We start from the raw sequence: 14652 nt of genomic DNA on the forward strand, positions 1-14652 counted from the left end.
AAAAAAAAAAGAAAGAATATGCTGGGACTAGGTAGCGGTGATGGTGGTACATTATGGGTGTTACTAAACTGAGTACTTCAAAATGTTTAAAATGGGTAATTTTATATTATGTGAATTGTACCTCAATAAATTAAAATGTATCTTTCAAAAAAAAAGAGTTGTTAAGAGGCCCCAATAAAATGATTTTTTTTAAAAAGCAGAGAATATCAGAAAGATATTTTACCGAATGCACTAAGGTATTTGACTATGTGGATCATAAATTATTGATAACGTTGCAAAGAATAAGAATCTTAATTATGCTTGTGCCGAAACCGTGCACGGCTCAAGAGGCAGTCGTTTGACTGAACAAGGGCGCTGCAGGGCCCCGACTGGAAAGGAGGGCAGCGGCTGGTGCTCTTCCACTCTCTCCCGTGAGCATGCTGAGCAACTCATCTGAGAGGCTGCATGAGGAGGAGGAGCCAGGCATCAGGACTGGAGGGAGACTCACTGATTGCCTGCCACATGCAGACGACACAAGCTTGTTTGCTGAAAATGAAGACAACTTAAGTACCTACTGTAAGTACCTCCTGTAAGGCGAGGATCAGCAAAAGCATGGAGACCCCTCAATGAGCTCAAGCCAAAGCCAAGGTCACTGCCGAGGCCATTCTGACTCACAGCGACCCTGTTGGCAATTGCCTCCTCTATCAAACGGACCCTGGTTGCATAGCGGGTACGCATGAGGCTGCTCACCGCAAGGTCAGCCGTGTGAACAGTCTCAGCTTCGCTCCTCAGGAGAAAGACAAGGCTTTCTACTCCCGTAAAGAGTTACAGTCTCAGAAACCCACAGGGGCGGATCGCCCCTGTCCTATAGGCTTGCTATGAGTGGGCAGCGACTGAATGGCAGTGAGGGAGTTTATCAAACGGGGATAACGATTTGTGATTAGTCTCCCTCACAGGAATTAGGATGAAACTCAACTCCAAAATTTAGCCCATTACCACGGAACTGATCCCAACTCATAGCGACTCTGTATAGGATTTTCAAGGCTGTAAATCTTTATGGAAGCCACCAGCCTCATCTTTCTCCCACGGAGCAGCTGGTGGTTTTGAACTCCTGACCTTGTAGTTAGCAGTCCGTAACCACTGTGCCACCAGGACTGTATCTCAGTGAGCTAGACTGAGATAATAGCCACCACCGTGGACTCAAGCATAGGACGACAGGAGACAGGGCCACATCTTCTGTTATGAGTAAGTTCACCATCAGCTGGAGCTGACTTAACACCAATCAACAGTAGCGGAACTGGCTCAAGTGATGCAAAAGTGAGTAAGACACATGATGACCCCTGCTGTGCCCTTGAGATGCTCACAGATGCATTTAAACACCAACATCGTGTGATTTTAAAAAACTCACTGCCACCGAATCGATTACAACTCATGGTGACCCTACTGCCCCTGTGGGTTTCCGTGACTGTAATTCCTCATAGGAGTAGAAACCCTCATCTTTCTCCTGCAGAGCGGCTGGTGGTTTCAAACGGCTGACCATTTGGTTAGCAGCCCAGGGTTTAACAAGCCTCCTGATGGGCATTCTCATTTCCATTTTCCAGATGAGGAAACAGAAGTTGGGTAAGAAGGACTGACTGATGCAAGGCAACACTGTAAGCAGTACACCTGGTTATTAGTAAATAACAAGCCAATGTTTCTTCCCTGCATTTCCCCTAGGATACTAAGACTTGCTGTGAGCCCTTCCCGTGTATTATTTAATCCTTACAGCCAACCTGTTATTCTTCCTGCTTCGTAAGTGACAGTCCGAAGCCCAGAGTAGATCATTTGTGTAAGGTTCCACAAGAAAGAGCGGAGGTGTAGTATTTGAATCCCAGCAGTCTAATTCTAGAGCCTGCGCTTCTAACCACTACTGATTCCTATTTGGGGGTAAAGAGAGAGGCAGTTTAGGAAGAAAGAGGTGAGACCCTTGGCGCTGAAATATTTGGGTAGCAACCTCTGCCCTAAGCTCTCCCACAAACTCTTAGCACCTATGCCATGCCCCAAATCACCACAGTGGCCTTCACAAGGAAGTCCCCACTCCACTCCCCACAGCCCCTCTGCTTCCCCAGCGCACGCCCAGAAAAACTGCTTCCATCTCTCTCAGCCCCTTCAGTTTCTCCTCTGCAGTGGAGGTACTAACAGAAAGGAAGAGCATTAAACGAGACCCTATATAAACGGTGGCTGGCCCCTACTAGTCGCTCTCGGCACGTGGTCATCGGTAAATGCTCACCTGTCACAGCCACGCTGTGGTGAGGTTTAGGAAAGCGTGTGGGTGACAACTACCATGAACGTTCCCGGGAGGGCGAGACCCACAGGTTCAGGTCTTCCGAGGGGCGGCCCCTTGGCTCGTCGAGGGGTGCTGGCAGTTGCACCCCGCTCCCCCAGCCCCGCCACCGGGGGCTTCCTCGGCCCCCTCCCGCCCCAAAGCACACGCCCCTCTGGTCACGTGGCGCGGGCATCGTCGCCCCTCCACGTCCTCCCCGGCCCACGGCCACCTGCTCTGCAGCGCCTCCGTCACGTAGTCCTTCCCGGATTTCCGCTTCCCACTGAAGAGCAGCACCAGCCGCGGGGCCATGGGGCCGCGCGCCGGCCAGCGCGGGCAGCCGGCCCTCTGCTCCCGCCCCGCGATCGGGCCACCTGGCGCCAGACGGACGCGGCCACTGCGTGGAGGGCCGGCCAGGCGGGCCGCCCTCCCCTCCACAGGGCTTGAGGACTGGCGGCCAGCGCCCGTGTTCCGACACACGTTATTAGATGTGTAAGCAAACTAAGTAGCCAATGAAACCGGGGCCCTTCCCCGGGGAGCCCCGGACCCCCGCGCGCCCCCGCCGGCGCGCGCTTAGAACGCTCCGGCCCCGCCCAGCCGCGCGTCACCGCCCCGCCCCGCGGCCAGGGACCGGCGCGAGGTGGACGCAGCTACTGTCCCCGAAGGGGTGACCATCGCTTAGAGTTTCCTGGCGCTCGTCGCTCCTGCCCTTCCACGGCACCCAACAGACACGACTCAAGAATGGAAGCGTCATCATATTAAAGGAGTTTCCAAAACTGTGCTTCTTCGTGTGTAACAGTGCCTGCGCTAAAGCAAACCTGCACTACTCCCCCCCTCCAAGGGAAAATGGGTCTTTCTGGAGAGGGGCCGGCTCCAGGACCAGAGGGTGGAGTCTGGTGGCGTCACGCTGGAGGGGGCGCCCCACCGAACCCTGCTGTTTTGTTGTTAAACAGGTTTCCCAGGTGGAGAAGTCGAAGAGCTTCCATCCTTCAAGCCCGAGGGGAAAGCGAACCCCGTTTCACTCTTTCCCAGCTTCAGCCTCCCCCACAACAGTTTTCGGAAGGCAGAACGTGTGAGATGATGCGCGTGAGCTAAAAAGAAGCTTCGAAGGCTGAGAATACCTAGTGTGATCCGGAGCCCAGCTCCGGCCAGGGGCCTGGAGTCAGAATGAAAGGGTGGTCATCAGTCCCTCCCTAAGCGCCTGGTGCTGTCGCAGCCCTCCGCAGCTGACACCCTCCGAGTACAAAGGGCATGCTTTTAGCCCCAGGCTCTCTCTGGGCTGCTGTGTGTCTGAGCCTGCCCAAAGCGTGCAACCCATTACTGCCTCCTTGCCACTGGCTACAATGTAACTGAGAGCAGCCGAAGGTGTGGAGACCTCCTTTGGGAAAAACCATTTCCTCAGTGTTAAAACCATGGCCCAGAAGATGCTAAGAACAGCCAAGTGTAGACTGCAACTAGTACGGATTTGGGGAGCTTTGGAGTTTTCTGATTTGTTTTAGCAAATCCGTATGCATTGCCTGCATAAAGTGGCAAGGCTTTTAATCTCCGTTTTGACACTTCCCAGGAACGTGGCCTCTAGCAAGTCCCTGTGTTGATGGTGCCCACCTCTCAGAGCTGCAAGACAGGACTAACCCAAACCCAGGGCCATGGAGTCGACTCCCACACACAGCGACCCTGTAGGACAGAGCAGAACTGCGCCTTGGGGTTTCTGAGCCAAGAAAGAACGACAAATCACTCTGTACATTTGCATGTGTAATCGGATGTAAGAGAATCTGTCTTCTCTGCACCTATGAGTCTACAGTTTGTCCGTCAATCCAGGGAGTCCCTGGGTGGCCCCTCAGCTCCTAACCAGAAGGTGTAGAGGTTGATATCCGAGTCTACCGAGAGGCACCTCGAAAGAAAAGCCTGGAGATCTACTTTGGAAAAGCCAGCCAGTAAGTGAACCCCTATAAAGCACGAGTCCGTGCCAACACCCTTCGCTCCACCAAGAGTCAGAATCAGAGGCAACTGGTATTTCATCGCGGGATCCGATTTTCCAGCGAGCCTTCTTCACGCAGCACCGACTTGGAACTCCCTTGCTCTGCCAGCAGAGACTAAAACACATTAACTCCATTGCCACATCCCTGCTTGCACGCATAGGGCACTAGGAAAAAGTCCAAGGCCACCTGTTAACCACCCCCACCCCACCCCCGCAGTCTCATTCCTGACCTGACCCAAACCACAAACCCTCTTTCTCTCCCATCTACATCTGGGAATCACACTTCCCTGGAAGTCCCAATCAGGACTCAGAAACCTTCCCCCAGCCCTTCAGTTCCCTGCCTCCTCTGAGCCGCCATGTTCCCCCCTGCCCGCTCGATTCCTCCCTCCCCACCCCCAGCCCTCACACTAAAGCCCAGACGGGTCCTCCCCTCCCATTTCAGCCCCTACCTCTCAAGAACTGTAACTCTGGAGGTTCAGACCTCCTGCCTGAGCTACCCTGTCCCCTGCTCACAGCACCCCCAGCGGCTTCTCTCCCGGAAGTCTTAGCCACTGATTCCTACCTAGTCTTCTTTGCCATCCTGTCCCTGTCGTCATTCTCAGTGACGTTACTCTCCCCAGGACCAGCCCAGCCATCTCCTCCCCCACTCAGTTGCTGGCCCCAGATGTCCACAGGCTTTTTCCTCCTCTCTTCCTCAGAATCTGCCCAAGGAATGCACCCCAGGCCCTGTCATCACCTGCAAATTCCCATATGCCCTGATACCCTGCCCCCCAAGGTCACTTGCTCAGGTGCTCCCCAGAGCAGTGCCCCTGTGGAATGCAAGCACTAGTCCATCAAACTCCCTGTGCTAGAGAATGCCTGATCCCGGGGCGCACCGGACAGTAGGTGCAGAAATAGCCTCGTGAGCAGTAAAGGGTCCCACAAGTGTGAGGTGCTACCTTTAAGACAGAATGGCCTGTCTGAAGGCCTAGATCAGTGGCTCTCAACCTGTGGGTCACAGCCCCTTTGGGGGTCGAACAACCCTTTCACAGGGGTTGCCTAAGACCATTGGAAAACATATTTCTGATGGTCTTAGGAACCAAGACACGGCTCCTCTATCCGTCTCCAGGTGGATCCACCCACATGCAGAGACAACCACCTATGAGCACCCGATGTGAAGACTGTCACCCATGCTACACCAGGCTTCAAGATAAAATTTCATTTATTTGTCATTAGACATAAACATTTCATAATGTATAATTACATATTGTTTTGTGATGAATCACAATGCTTTAATTATGCTCAATTTGTAACAATGGAAATACATCCTGCATATCAGATATTTACATTATGATTCATAACAGTAGCAAAATGACAGTGATGAAGAGAGCAGTGAAAATAATGTTATGGTTGGGGGGTCACCACAACATGAGAACCTGTATGAAAGGGCGTGAGGAAGGTGGAGAACCACTGGCCTAGATGCTGGTGGAGATGAGTGAGGTAGGAAATGGGAAGGTGTGGAATATTGAGCACCTGCGTGCTCATAAACCACAGAGTTTGGAAGACCGGCTCTAGTTACAGAAAGAGCTCCACAGTTCTGAGCTAGAGATGCTGTCAAATACACTTTCTCCAGACTGAAAAACACCCCCAGATAGCCCTCCACAAAGGTGCTACCATAAAGGAGGTCTCATACTTGCACTGGCTTCTCACTGTGCACCTGGAGGCCACCTGACTGGCACAGCAATCAGATTCTCTTGTCGGCCCCATCCAAAGTGCTGCCGACTCCCTTCTGATGTCTTCAGATGCTGATCATAGATGGTACCCCTGGGGAGAGCTCAGGGCCAGACAAGGTTAAGCCGCTGACTCACTCTATTACCTGTCCACTCCATTATGTGTGTGCCTGCTGGTGGCTTGCGAGCCTCGTGGTTATATCAACCCATTGAAAAACACATTAGCTCTCTTGATTCCAACAGCAGCCCTGTGCCCGGCTGTCTATCATCCTTGTCTTCCGTAATCACACAGGCCGCTCCTAAGGACTCATTTGATGGTGGGGCTGGATCCCACAGGGAGGAGCTGAGGCAACGGGGAACCCAAGGGCATGGGCAGCACCCTTGGAGACTCCGACCGAGGCCAGCAATCCGGACACCATTGCTTCATGTGGACTCAGGTACCACGCGAGACATAATGATGAACACACCTGTGGGGGCCCAGCCTCCCCACAACCAAATAGGTCCAAGGGGCGCTTGTGTAACGGAGGGGTAAATTAAAGAGAGATCAGACAAGATAGAGCGAGGGCTCCCCTCTCCATGATGACCGGAACCAGGAGACCGTACTTGACGGACTCACAGACGGATGTAATCTCAGGCATGCAAGCCCCGGTGAGCACACAGTGATGGGAAGGCATATATATACACAACAGGAGGGGACGAGCTCGGGGTACACACACAATAGGAAGGGGGGCACTGGAGACACACACGTGACAGGAGACCCATCCGTAACAAGATGGGCAGCTTTAGAATCAAGACGCCAGCCTAACCTTGACCGCCTCTGAGCTGGCTGCACCTTTGAGCTCTTCTCCAGGGGACAATCCATTATTCTTATCAGAAGGAAGTGGCCCCTGCTTAGGGTGGGACAGACAATACGGTCTGATGGCTTTTGATGACAGACAGTCTTCAAGGAATTGACCTTCAAGAGCAGTCAGTGACCAGGTGCTTGCCAACAGCATCTTATATTTGGCATTATTATGGGGGGACATTGAAGGGAATGAACGTTACTTAGGAGAAGGGGAGAGTGGGACGCATCTCTAACCTACTAACATGAAGGTTTCCCTCCACGGGAGCCCTGGCCTCCCAGACTCCTTAACATATGAACATTGATAGTTTATCCTCCTCACACACTCTCGTCCCAGTTCTGTTTCCCACACACAACAGAAGCTGTTCTCAAAAAAGGAGCCCTGGCAGTGTAATGGGTTACACATCCAGGTCAGAAGTTCAAACCCACCGTCCTCCCTTTGGGAGAAAGATGAGGCTTTCTGCTCCTGGAAATATGAACAGCTTCAGAAACCCACAGAAGCAGGTCTACCTGGTCCTATAGGGTCGCTATCAGTTAGAATCAATTCGTGGGTGAGGGAGTTCTCAAGCTCTCCCTCCTATGGGGAGACAGGCAATGACAAAATAGCTTTAAATGCAGCAAGAGAGACTGTGTCCCAACACTGCAAAGCAAGAGTTGATGTAAACTAATATTTGCATGTTGCCTGATGTAAGCTCCAAATGGCTTTAACGAACTACAAATCCTCCTGGTGTTCCTTTTGTCCCAACACCCTTTCCACCTTTTTTTTGTGAAACTAATTCCTAATGACTTTGTGGTGGTAGACTGTAGACCACACTTCACTGTGCTCACGCAGAAGCTGCACACGGACTCACCAGCACCTGCCAACGACTGCAACCAGGCCTGGCTAAATTTCCACACTTCCCTTCGCTACCTCCTGCGGGAACTTTCCTGACTGCCTAGCCCAGCAGTTCTCAACCGGTGGGTCACGACCTATTTGGGGATCGAACAACCTTTTCACAGGGGTCACCCGATTCATATCAGTAGCAAAATGACAGTGATGAAGAAGCAACGAAAATAATTTGATGGTTGGGGGTCACCACGGCATGAGGAACTGTATGAAAGGGTCGCGGCAATAAGAAGGTTGAGAACCACGGGCCTGACCTGACATGTCCCTGCTGTTGAGTGGACTCTGGCTCTTGGCAACTCCCTGCGTGCAAAGGAGGAAAGTGCTCAACAGGGGTTCCAATGGCTGTGACCTTTTGGGAAGCAGACTGCCAGGCCTATCTCCTGAGGCACCTTGGGGAGTTCAAGCCACCAAGCTTCTGGCTGGTCATCTAGCACTTAACAGTTGGGCCCACAGTCTGGGGTGTTGTTAGACGCCCTTGCGTTCATTTTTGACCTAGAGAGAGACCCCATGCAACGGAGCAGCTCTTCCTCATTGGGCTGCAGCTCACCACAACTTTCTCCGCTGGACCCCTGGGTGGCCTCCCCTTTTCAACCTCTTGGCTATCTGTCAAGCACTTAACAGGTGAGCCAGCAGGGCTCCCCAGTCTGACTTAGCTACCTCTCTTCTATGTTCTGGATATAGCTGTGCTTACCCATATCACAGACTCTCATAGTTAACCACTATGGGTCCGGAGGTTCAAACCCACCAGCTGCTCCTCAGCAGGCGAGACTTCCTGCCCCTGGGAAGAGTCACAGCCTCAGAAATCCCGTGAGTCTGGACGACTCAATGGCAGCGGGTTGGGTCTGGGTTTATTGAGCACTTGCTACGTGACATCGCGCGGCTATGGGTTTATTGAGCACTTGCTACGTGACATCGCGCGGCTATGGGGCCGACTTGTAGCAGTCCTATCAGACAGGGTAGAACTTCCCCTGCGGGTTTCAGAGACTGTAACTCTTTACTCACCACCATGGGGCCAAGTCTAACTTGTCGCACACCCATAGGGCAGGCAGGGTCGAAAGAACTGCTCCTGTGGGTTTCGGGGCGGAGTGGAAAAGCCCCGTGGTTCTCCCTCAGAGGCTAGTGGTTTAGAACTGCTGACCTTGCGGTTAGCAGCGCAGCACATTAACCACTACCTCACCAGGGCTCCTCTGTCTGGGCGTGGAAAACCCCATCTTTCTCCCTTGGAGGGGCTGTGGTTTCAAACTGCTGACCTTGCAGCTGTGCCACCAGGGCTCCTCACGGAGTGGCCTGGGCACTATCGTCCCTACTTCAGAGTAGGGCGGCTGAAAAGAATAACAGAGAAAACTGAGACTGATCATAATGAAGTATGCCCAAGAATCCACCAAATGAATACATCAGTCCAACTCTGGGCTCCCACTAACAGGGGGTGGGAGCCAACAATTTTCAAACAAAGAGCAGAAGGGTCTGAGACTTAGGGCCCACCTCTCCCATAAATTCTCTAAGTGTCCAGTAGCGGGGAAGACAGAGAGAGTCTAGGGCAGGGGTGCTCCATACGTGATCGCGATCCACTAGTCGATCTCAAATGTCGTGTGGGTAGATCGTATGGTATTAAAAAAATAGACGTAAGCCTATCATCAATCCCGTCACTTAATTGGCATACAGTGCAGCCAATCAGATGCAGTCTTAGGGGTCAAAGGCATGCGCAAACAACTGCACTAAGTGCAGCAAAACTGACAAGCGAAGTCATCACCAATTTTTAGACCTTGGTTTTTTCTCTTAAACATAAGAAAGGGTATTAAAATGAGTGGGGGAGCTGGACCGGGTAAGAAGACAAAAACGTATCACTTTCAGGGCAAGATATGACAAAATAACAATTTATAAATTATCAAGGGCTCATGAGGGAGGGGGGAGTGGGGAAGGAGTGGGAAAATGAGGACCTGATGCCGGGGGCTTAAGTGGAGAGGAAATGTTTTGAGAATGATGAGGGCAATGAATGTACAAATGTGCTTTACACAATTGATGTATGTGTGCATTGTGCTAAGAGTTGTATGAGCCCCTAATAAAATGATTAAAATAAAATTTTTTAAAAAACGTATCACTTTCATACGGAATGGGAGATTTTGACACTGCAAGCCGACATTCTGCTGAATCCAGCGCGCATGAACAGTTCTGGGACTTCCTCGCAAAAGGAAAGCACCCAAATACGAGATAATGTGCTGCCTCCCTGACCTTGACAGCATTACTCGGCTCTACTTATTTGTGTGAGTCAGCCTTTTCCCACAGAAAGATCATTAAGTCCAAGTGCCGTTCCACCATGACCGATGGTCATTTGAAAGTGTGCTTGAGGCTGGCTGTCAGCCGCTACTGTCCAGACTATGCGTCCCGGGCTCATTCCATTCAGTGAGAGTCATCAGAGTAAACGCAGGCAATGACAAAAAGTGTACATAGTAAATTGTGTTGTGTTGTGCAATATAGACTCATGTTGTTATGCAAGGTACATAAACATACATTGTGCATAGAAAGAATTCTCAATGCATTTATGAATAAATGTAATACATAAATAAATATATGTCTTGCATTTTTGTAGTTGGTAGATCATTTTGACTTGATCATTTTATAGGAAGCTCACATGTTGAAAAAGTGTGAGCACCCCTGGTATAGGGTGCCTCCCAGCCCTGACCCGGCAGGGCTCTCTGGCTCTAAGCAATGCCTCAGATGGGGAGCAGCTCCTCTGAGGCAGTGCCACACTCTGGCAGGGCAGCCCCACATGCTGGCCTCTTCTCCGTCAGTCCTTGCTCTACAGATGACTGCCGGTCCTTCAACTCTGGCTCCACAAACCAAAGCCATCGGGTTGATCCTGACTCATACTGACCCTATAGGACAGAGTTGAGCTGCCCCTTTGGGTTTCCAAGACTTTTCTACCTCTATGGAAGCAGAAAGCCCTGTCTTTCTCCCAAGTAGTAATTGGTGGGTTTGAGCGGCCGACTGTGTGTCCAACATTTAGCCCAGTACACCACCTGGTATTCTGCTATATGGTGTGGTAAAGTGCTTGGTTGCTGTGTTAGACCGGGTTGACTAGAGAAACAAGTCCAGGGATATTCATATGTGTGTAAGAGAGAGTTTGTATATTAAGAAAACACTTCAGCTCAGTCCAGATCCAGTCCATAAGTCAATATTAGCCCATAATCCGATACTACTCCATAAATCCTTCTGACTCACACAGTCACATGCAATGACGCACATGTAGGAAAATCACAGGCCGGTGGTGCAAAGTCTTGTGGATCCAGAGGTGGTAGATGCACCTCCAGGACTCTGGCTGCCATCGGCATGGCTCTATGTGGCTTGTCAACGGGAAGGTGAAACAGAGAGAGAGGTGGCCCATCCCCAGGTCAAAAGAAAGGAGGTTCCCAGAACCCCCATGAGAAGGCCACGCCCACAGGGAGGCATCAATAATCGGCCTTTGGCCTGATTGACAGGCTAGACTCCAGCCTGAGACCTATCTATCCAGTTGACATGAAATTATATAGCTACCACAGTTGCTAACAAAAAATGTTGGCCATTCGAACCCACTATCCACTGAGAGAGAAGATGTGGTGCTCCACTCCCGCTCAGAATCACAGCCTTGGGAACCCTAGGCAGAAGGGTTTTGCTCTGTCTTGTAGGGTCACTGTGAGTCGAATGGCCTGAACAACAACAGTTTGGATTTGGTTCTTGAACTCTGGGTATAAATATCTAATCCTTACAGCTTAATAGAGAGATTACCTTCATTTTAATGGTTGAAGAAATGAAAACACAATTTAATGAACATTGTGCAGCCAAGATAACATTTGAGCAACACCTTGTAAATTAATAGCAACTTAGGGAAACACGTATCTCTAGCTTGTCCGTCAGCTTGTCAGGACTGCTAGCCGCTAGGTGGCTCCATGAGGAAAGAGGAGACAGACCTCTCCCGTGAAGACTGACAGGCTCAGAAACCTGGTATGGGGTTGTTAAGAGTCTGGTTCGACCCAAAGGCCGTGGGTACTAGTGTTTCAAGAGCAGGCAGTGGTGGCTCAGTGCACAATATGTCGGAATCTTTGTCTGTCAGTAGGAGTGTGGCAGTTACATAACCTCCTGTCAATTTGAGCACAGGGGTGGAGTCTAGCCTGTCAGTCAGGTCTTAGCCAATCAGACTTCTGTGTGGGCATGGCCTTCTCCTGAGGATTCTGGGAACTCCTGTCTTCCTCCCTGGAGGCGAGACACACATTCTCTTTCTGTCTTCCCTTTCCTGCTGTTGAGACACTCAGAGATCTGGAGGAGACAGGTGGAGATCCGTGCCAGTGCTGAGATGCTTCCACTGCCACTGGATCCACAAGACCTTCCACCCACTGGCCTGTGATCTTCCTGCATTCAGCATCATTGCATGTGCTGCGTGAGTCTAAAGAGGAATCTATGGACTAGTATGGGATCTATGGGCTAATATCAGACTTATGGACTTGATCCGGACTGGACCGGGATGTTTTCTCAATATATAATTGCTCTATTATATAAAGCTCTTTCTTATACAAGACTACAATCATGCTGAATAGTTTGATGTGGAACTCTCAGACTAAGATTGAGTAGGAAGAGAGGCCTGGTGATCTACTTCCAAAGGTCAGTCACTGAAAGCCTTATGGGTAGCCAAGGCCAGGAGTAGCGTGGGGGTCAGCCAGCTGGCACAGACAGCACCTGGGCTCTGAGGGGGACAAGGCAGCCGGAGCCCTGGAGGGGCTGCGTTGCCACCGTCTGGACTAGCATGTCCCGACAGGAAGCTGGCCGCTGAGCGGCATGTTTAAAAGGAAATTTCTGAGGCCCTAGATACAAGAGCTTAATTGGCCCCAATTATGATCCTCATGCGTGTTGTTACGAAAGTGTTTCGACAGGAACGAGGCCTGTCTGGGCACTCAACGCATGCATGTTAACGAGGGTCGATTTGGACTTGCCCTACTGGTGGGCTTTTTCTGTAGCTCAGCCAGGCTTTCCCTTGTCCCTATCATGGGAAACGAGGGAAACAGAGAGATCACTTCAAGAACAGGCTACTTCTGAACATGCAGAAACGTCCACAGACGAGGTCAGTTCCACGTGGGCAGCCTAGCCTGGAGGCGACACTCATCACGTCACACGGACTTCACTGCTCATGTTACACCAGACATGGAGATGAACCGAGCCGTGTTCGACATGTACCTAGAATGTCTCGCCCGGGGATTAGGGGGTCCCCATGCTCCTAGATCAAACGTGTACTTGACCAGCCCTTCTCCCGGGGGACTTCTTCTCAGAGTTGCTATTCTCCAAGCAACCGCCAGGCCACTGATCGTACAGCTGAGCTTTGCTCTCCGTGTTCAGGACTGAGATGCTCTGCGGGAGGATGGCTTGATTCATCTGGACCTTCTGCTTTCCCTGGGAGCCCGGGTGACGTAGCGGTCAGATACTGGGCTGCCAACCATGAGGATGGCAGTTTAAAACCACCAGCTGCTTCGTGGGAGAAAGACAGTGCTATTGACTCCCACGAAGAGTTAGTCTCACTCCCAACAATTGTGACAGTCTCGGAAACGCACAGGGACAGTTCAACTCTGTCCGACAGGGCCACCAGGAGTCAGCTTGGACCCAATGGCAGGGAGTTTGGGTTTGGGGAAGGAGGAGTCTGCTTCTCAATTACAACTGCCAATCCACTGCAGTTAGAAGGGCATGTGCCCAGGCTACATGGCAACATCTGGAGACTGCAGGCGACTGCCCAGGGCACTCACACAAGTCTCACCGCCACAATCACACAGCCCACAGCAACAAGCAACGCAGCTAACCCAGAAAGCCGCCAGCAAGCGCCAGCAAGCATGCCACAAGTCCTGAGGTTCTTTTTTTTTTTTTTTAATTCTTGCTGCCTTTTATTATTTATTTATTTTTTAATCAATTTATTGGGCTGAGGTTCTTTTAACAAGGCTGAGTGATCCTGAAATGTCTGGGACAGGGAAGGGGGTGCACAAGCCGTCGCAGCCTGTCTGTCCAAGAGCCGCCTCTGTCCACGTTCGTGCGTGAAGGAGCTCCTTCCTCAGACGAGGAGGAGCTGGGGGAGATGGCAGACTGGGTGCTCTGGGCTGTGTCGATGTTTGCCTTTAGACGCTGCTTTGGAAAACCTAAATGTAAAAGAATAACAACGGTCACGAGCCTCCCCGACCTCCCCTTTGCTGACAGCCCAACCAGGAATGTCCAGGAATGTCCTCTGGGCCGCGGATTAGCCAGTGAAAGCAGACAGTCACTCTCTGGGGGTGGTTTGGTGATTGTAATTTCAGATCTGTTGTTCTTGTTACGTTGCACACAATTCAACTCAGAAACACCAAACTTGCTGCCATTGTGTTGATCCTTGTGTTGATCTTGACTCGGCGACCCTGCAGGACAGGGTAGAACCGCCCCTGTGTGTTTTCAAGACTGTAACACTTTTACAGGAGTAGAAAGCCTCGACTTTCTCCCACTGCGCCGCTGGTGGTTTCAAACTGTTGACGTTACGGTGAGCCACCCAACCAGTAACCATCACGCCATCAGCACTCCCTCGTACACTGAAAAGGAAGAAGAGAAAACATATATATATGATCATTCCACTTAACTGATGTTTGCTTCTCGCCGGTCCATGTAGGCAGCAGTGCAGGGGCGATCTCTGCTCCCTGTGCCTCGACATGCAAAGGGCTCTGTGAGCACTCCCCATTCAAACTGAAGAGGAAAATTGAAATCTCTGATGAAGCTGCTGTGTGTATTTGTGAATATTTAATGAATAAAAATGACTTGATGGTTTACCTTAAGCAATCAAGTATACAACAGGAACAGACATGTGCGGGGGTACCCCACTCCCCGCCACCCCGCCAAGAACACAAATTGCACTGGGTGGAGTGGAGCTTTCGTAGTATGCATTTTCCCCATTAGGTGAACATCCAGCAACTGGCTCTGAGGTAG

At 51.1% G+C, this 14652-nt stretch overlaps 1 protein-coding gene and 1 pseudogene across 1 annotated transcript in view; one reads left to right on the plus strand and one right to left on the minus strand.

The window, feature by feature from the left end:
• Positions 1–2800, minus strand: part of PMVK (phosphomevalonate kinase) — a 14640-nt gene extending 11840 nt beyond the window's left edge. The window contains exon 1 of the mRNA XM_045298349.1: positions 2514–2800. Within this exon, the coding sequence (XP_045154284.1) occupies positions 2514–2593 (80 nt within the window). The 5' untranslated portion in view covers positions 2594–2800. The remainder of the gene's footprint in view (positions 1–2513) is intronic.
• Positions 2592–14652, plus strand: LOC115872550 (annotated as a pseudogene).

Source organism: Echinops telfairi, unplaced genomic scaffold, assembly GCF_000313985.2.
Source record: "Echinops telfairi isolate 266 unplaced genomic scaffold, ASM31398v2 ScPeMD7_7425;HRSCAF=8463, whole genome shotgun sequence".
NCBI lineage: Eukaryota > Metazoa > Chordata > Mammalia > Afrosoricida > Tenrecidae > Echinops > Echinops telfairi.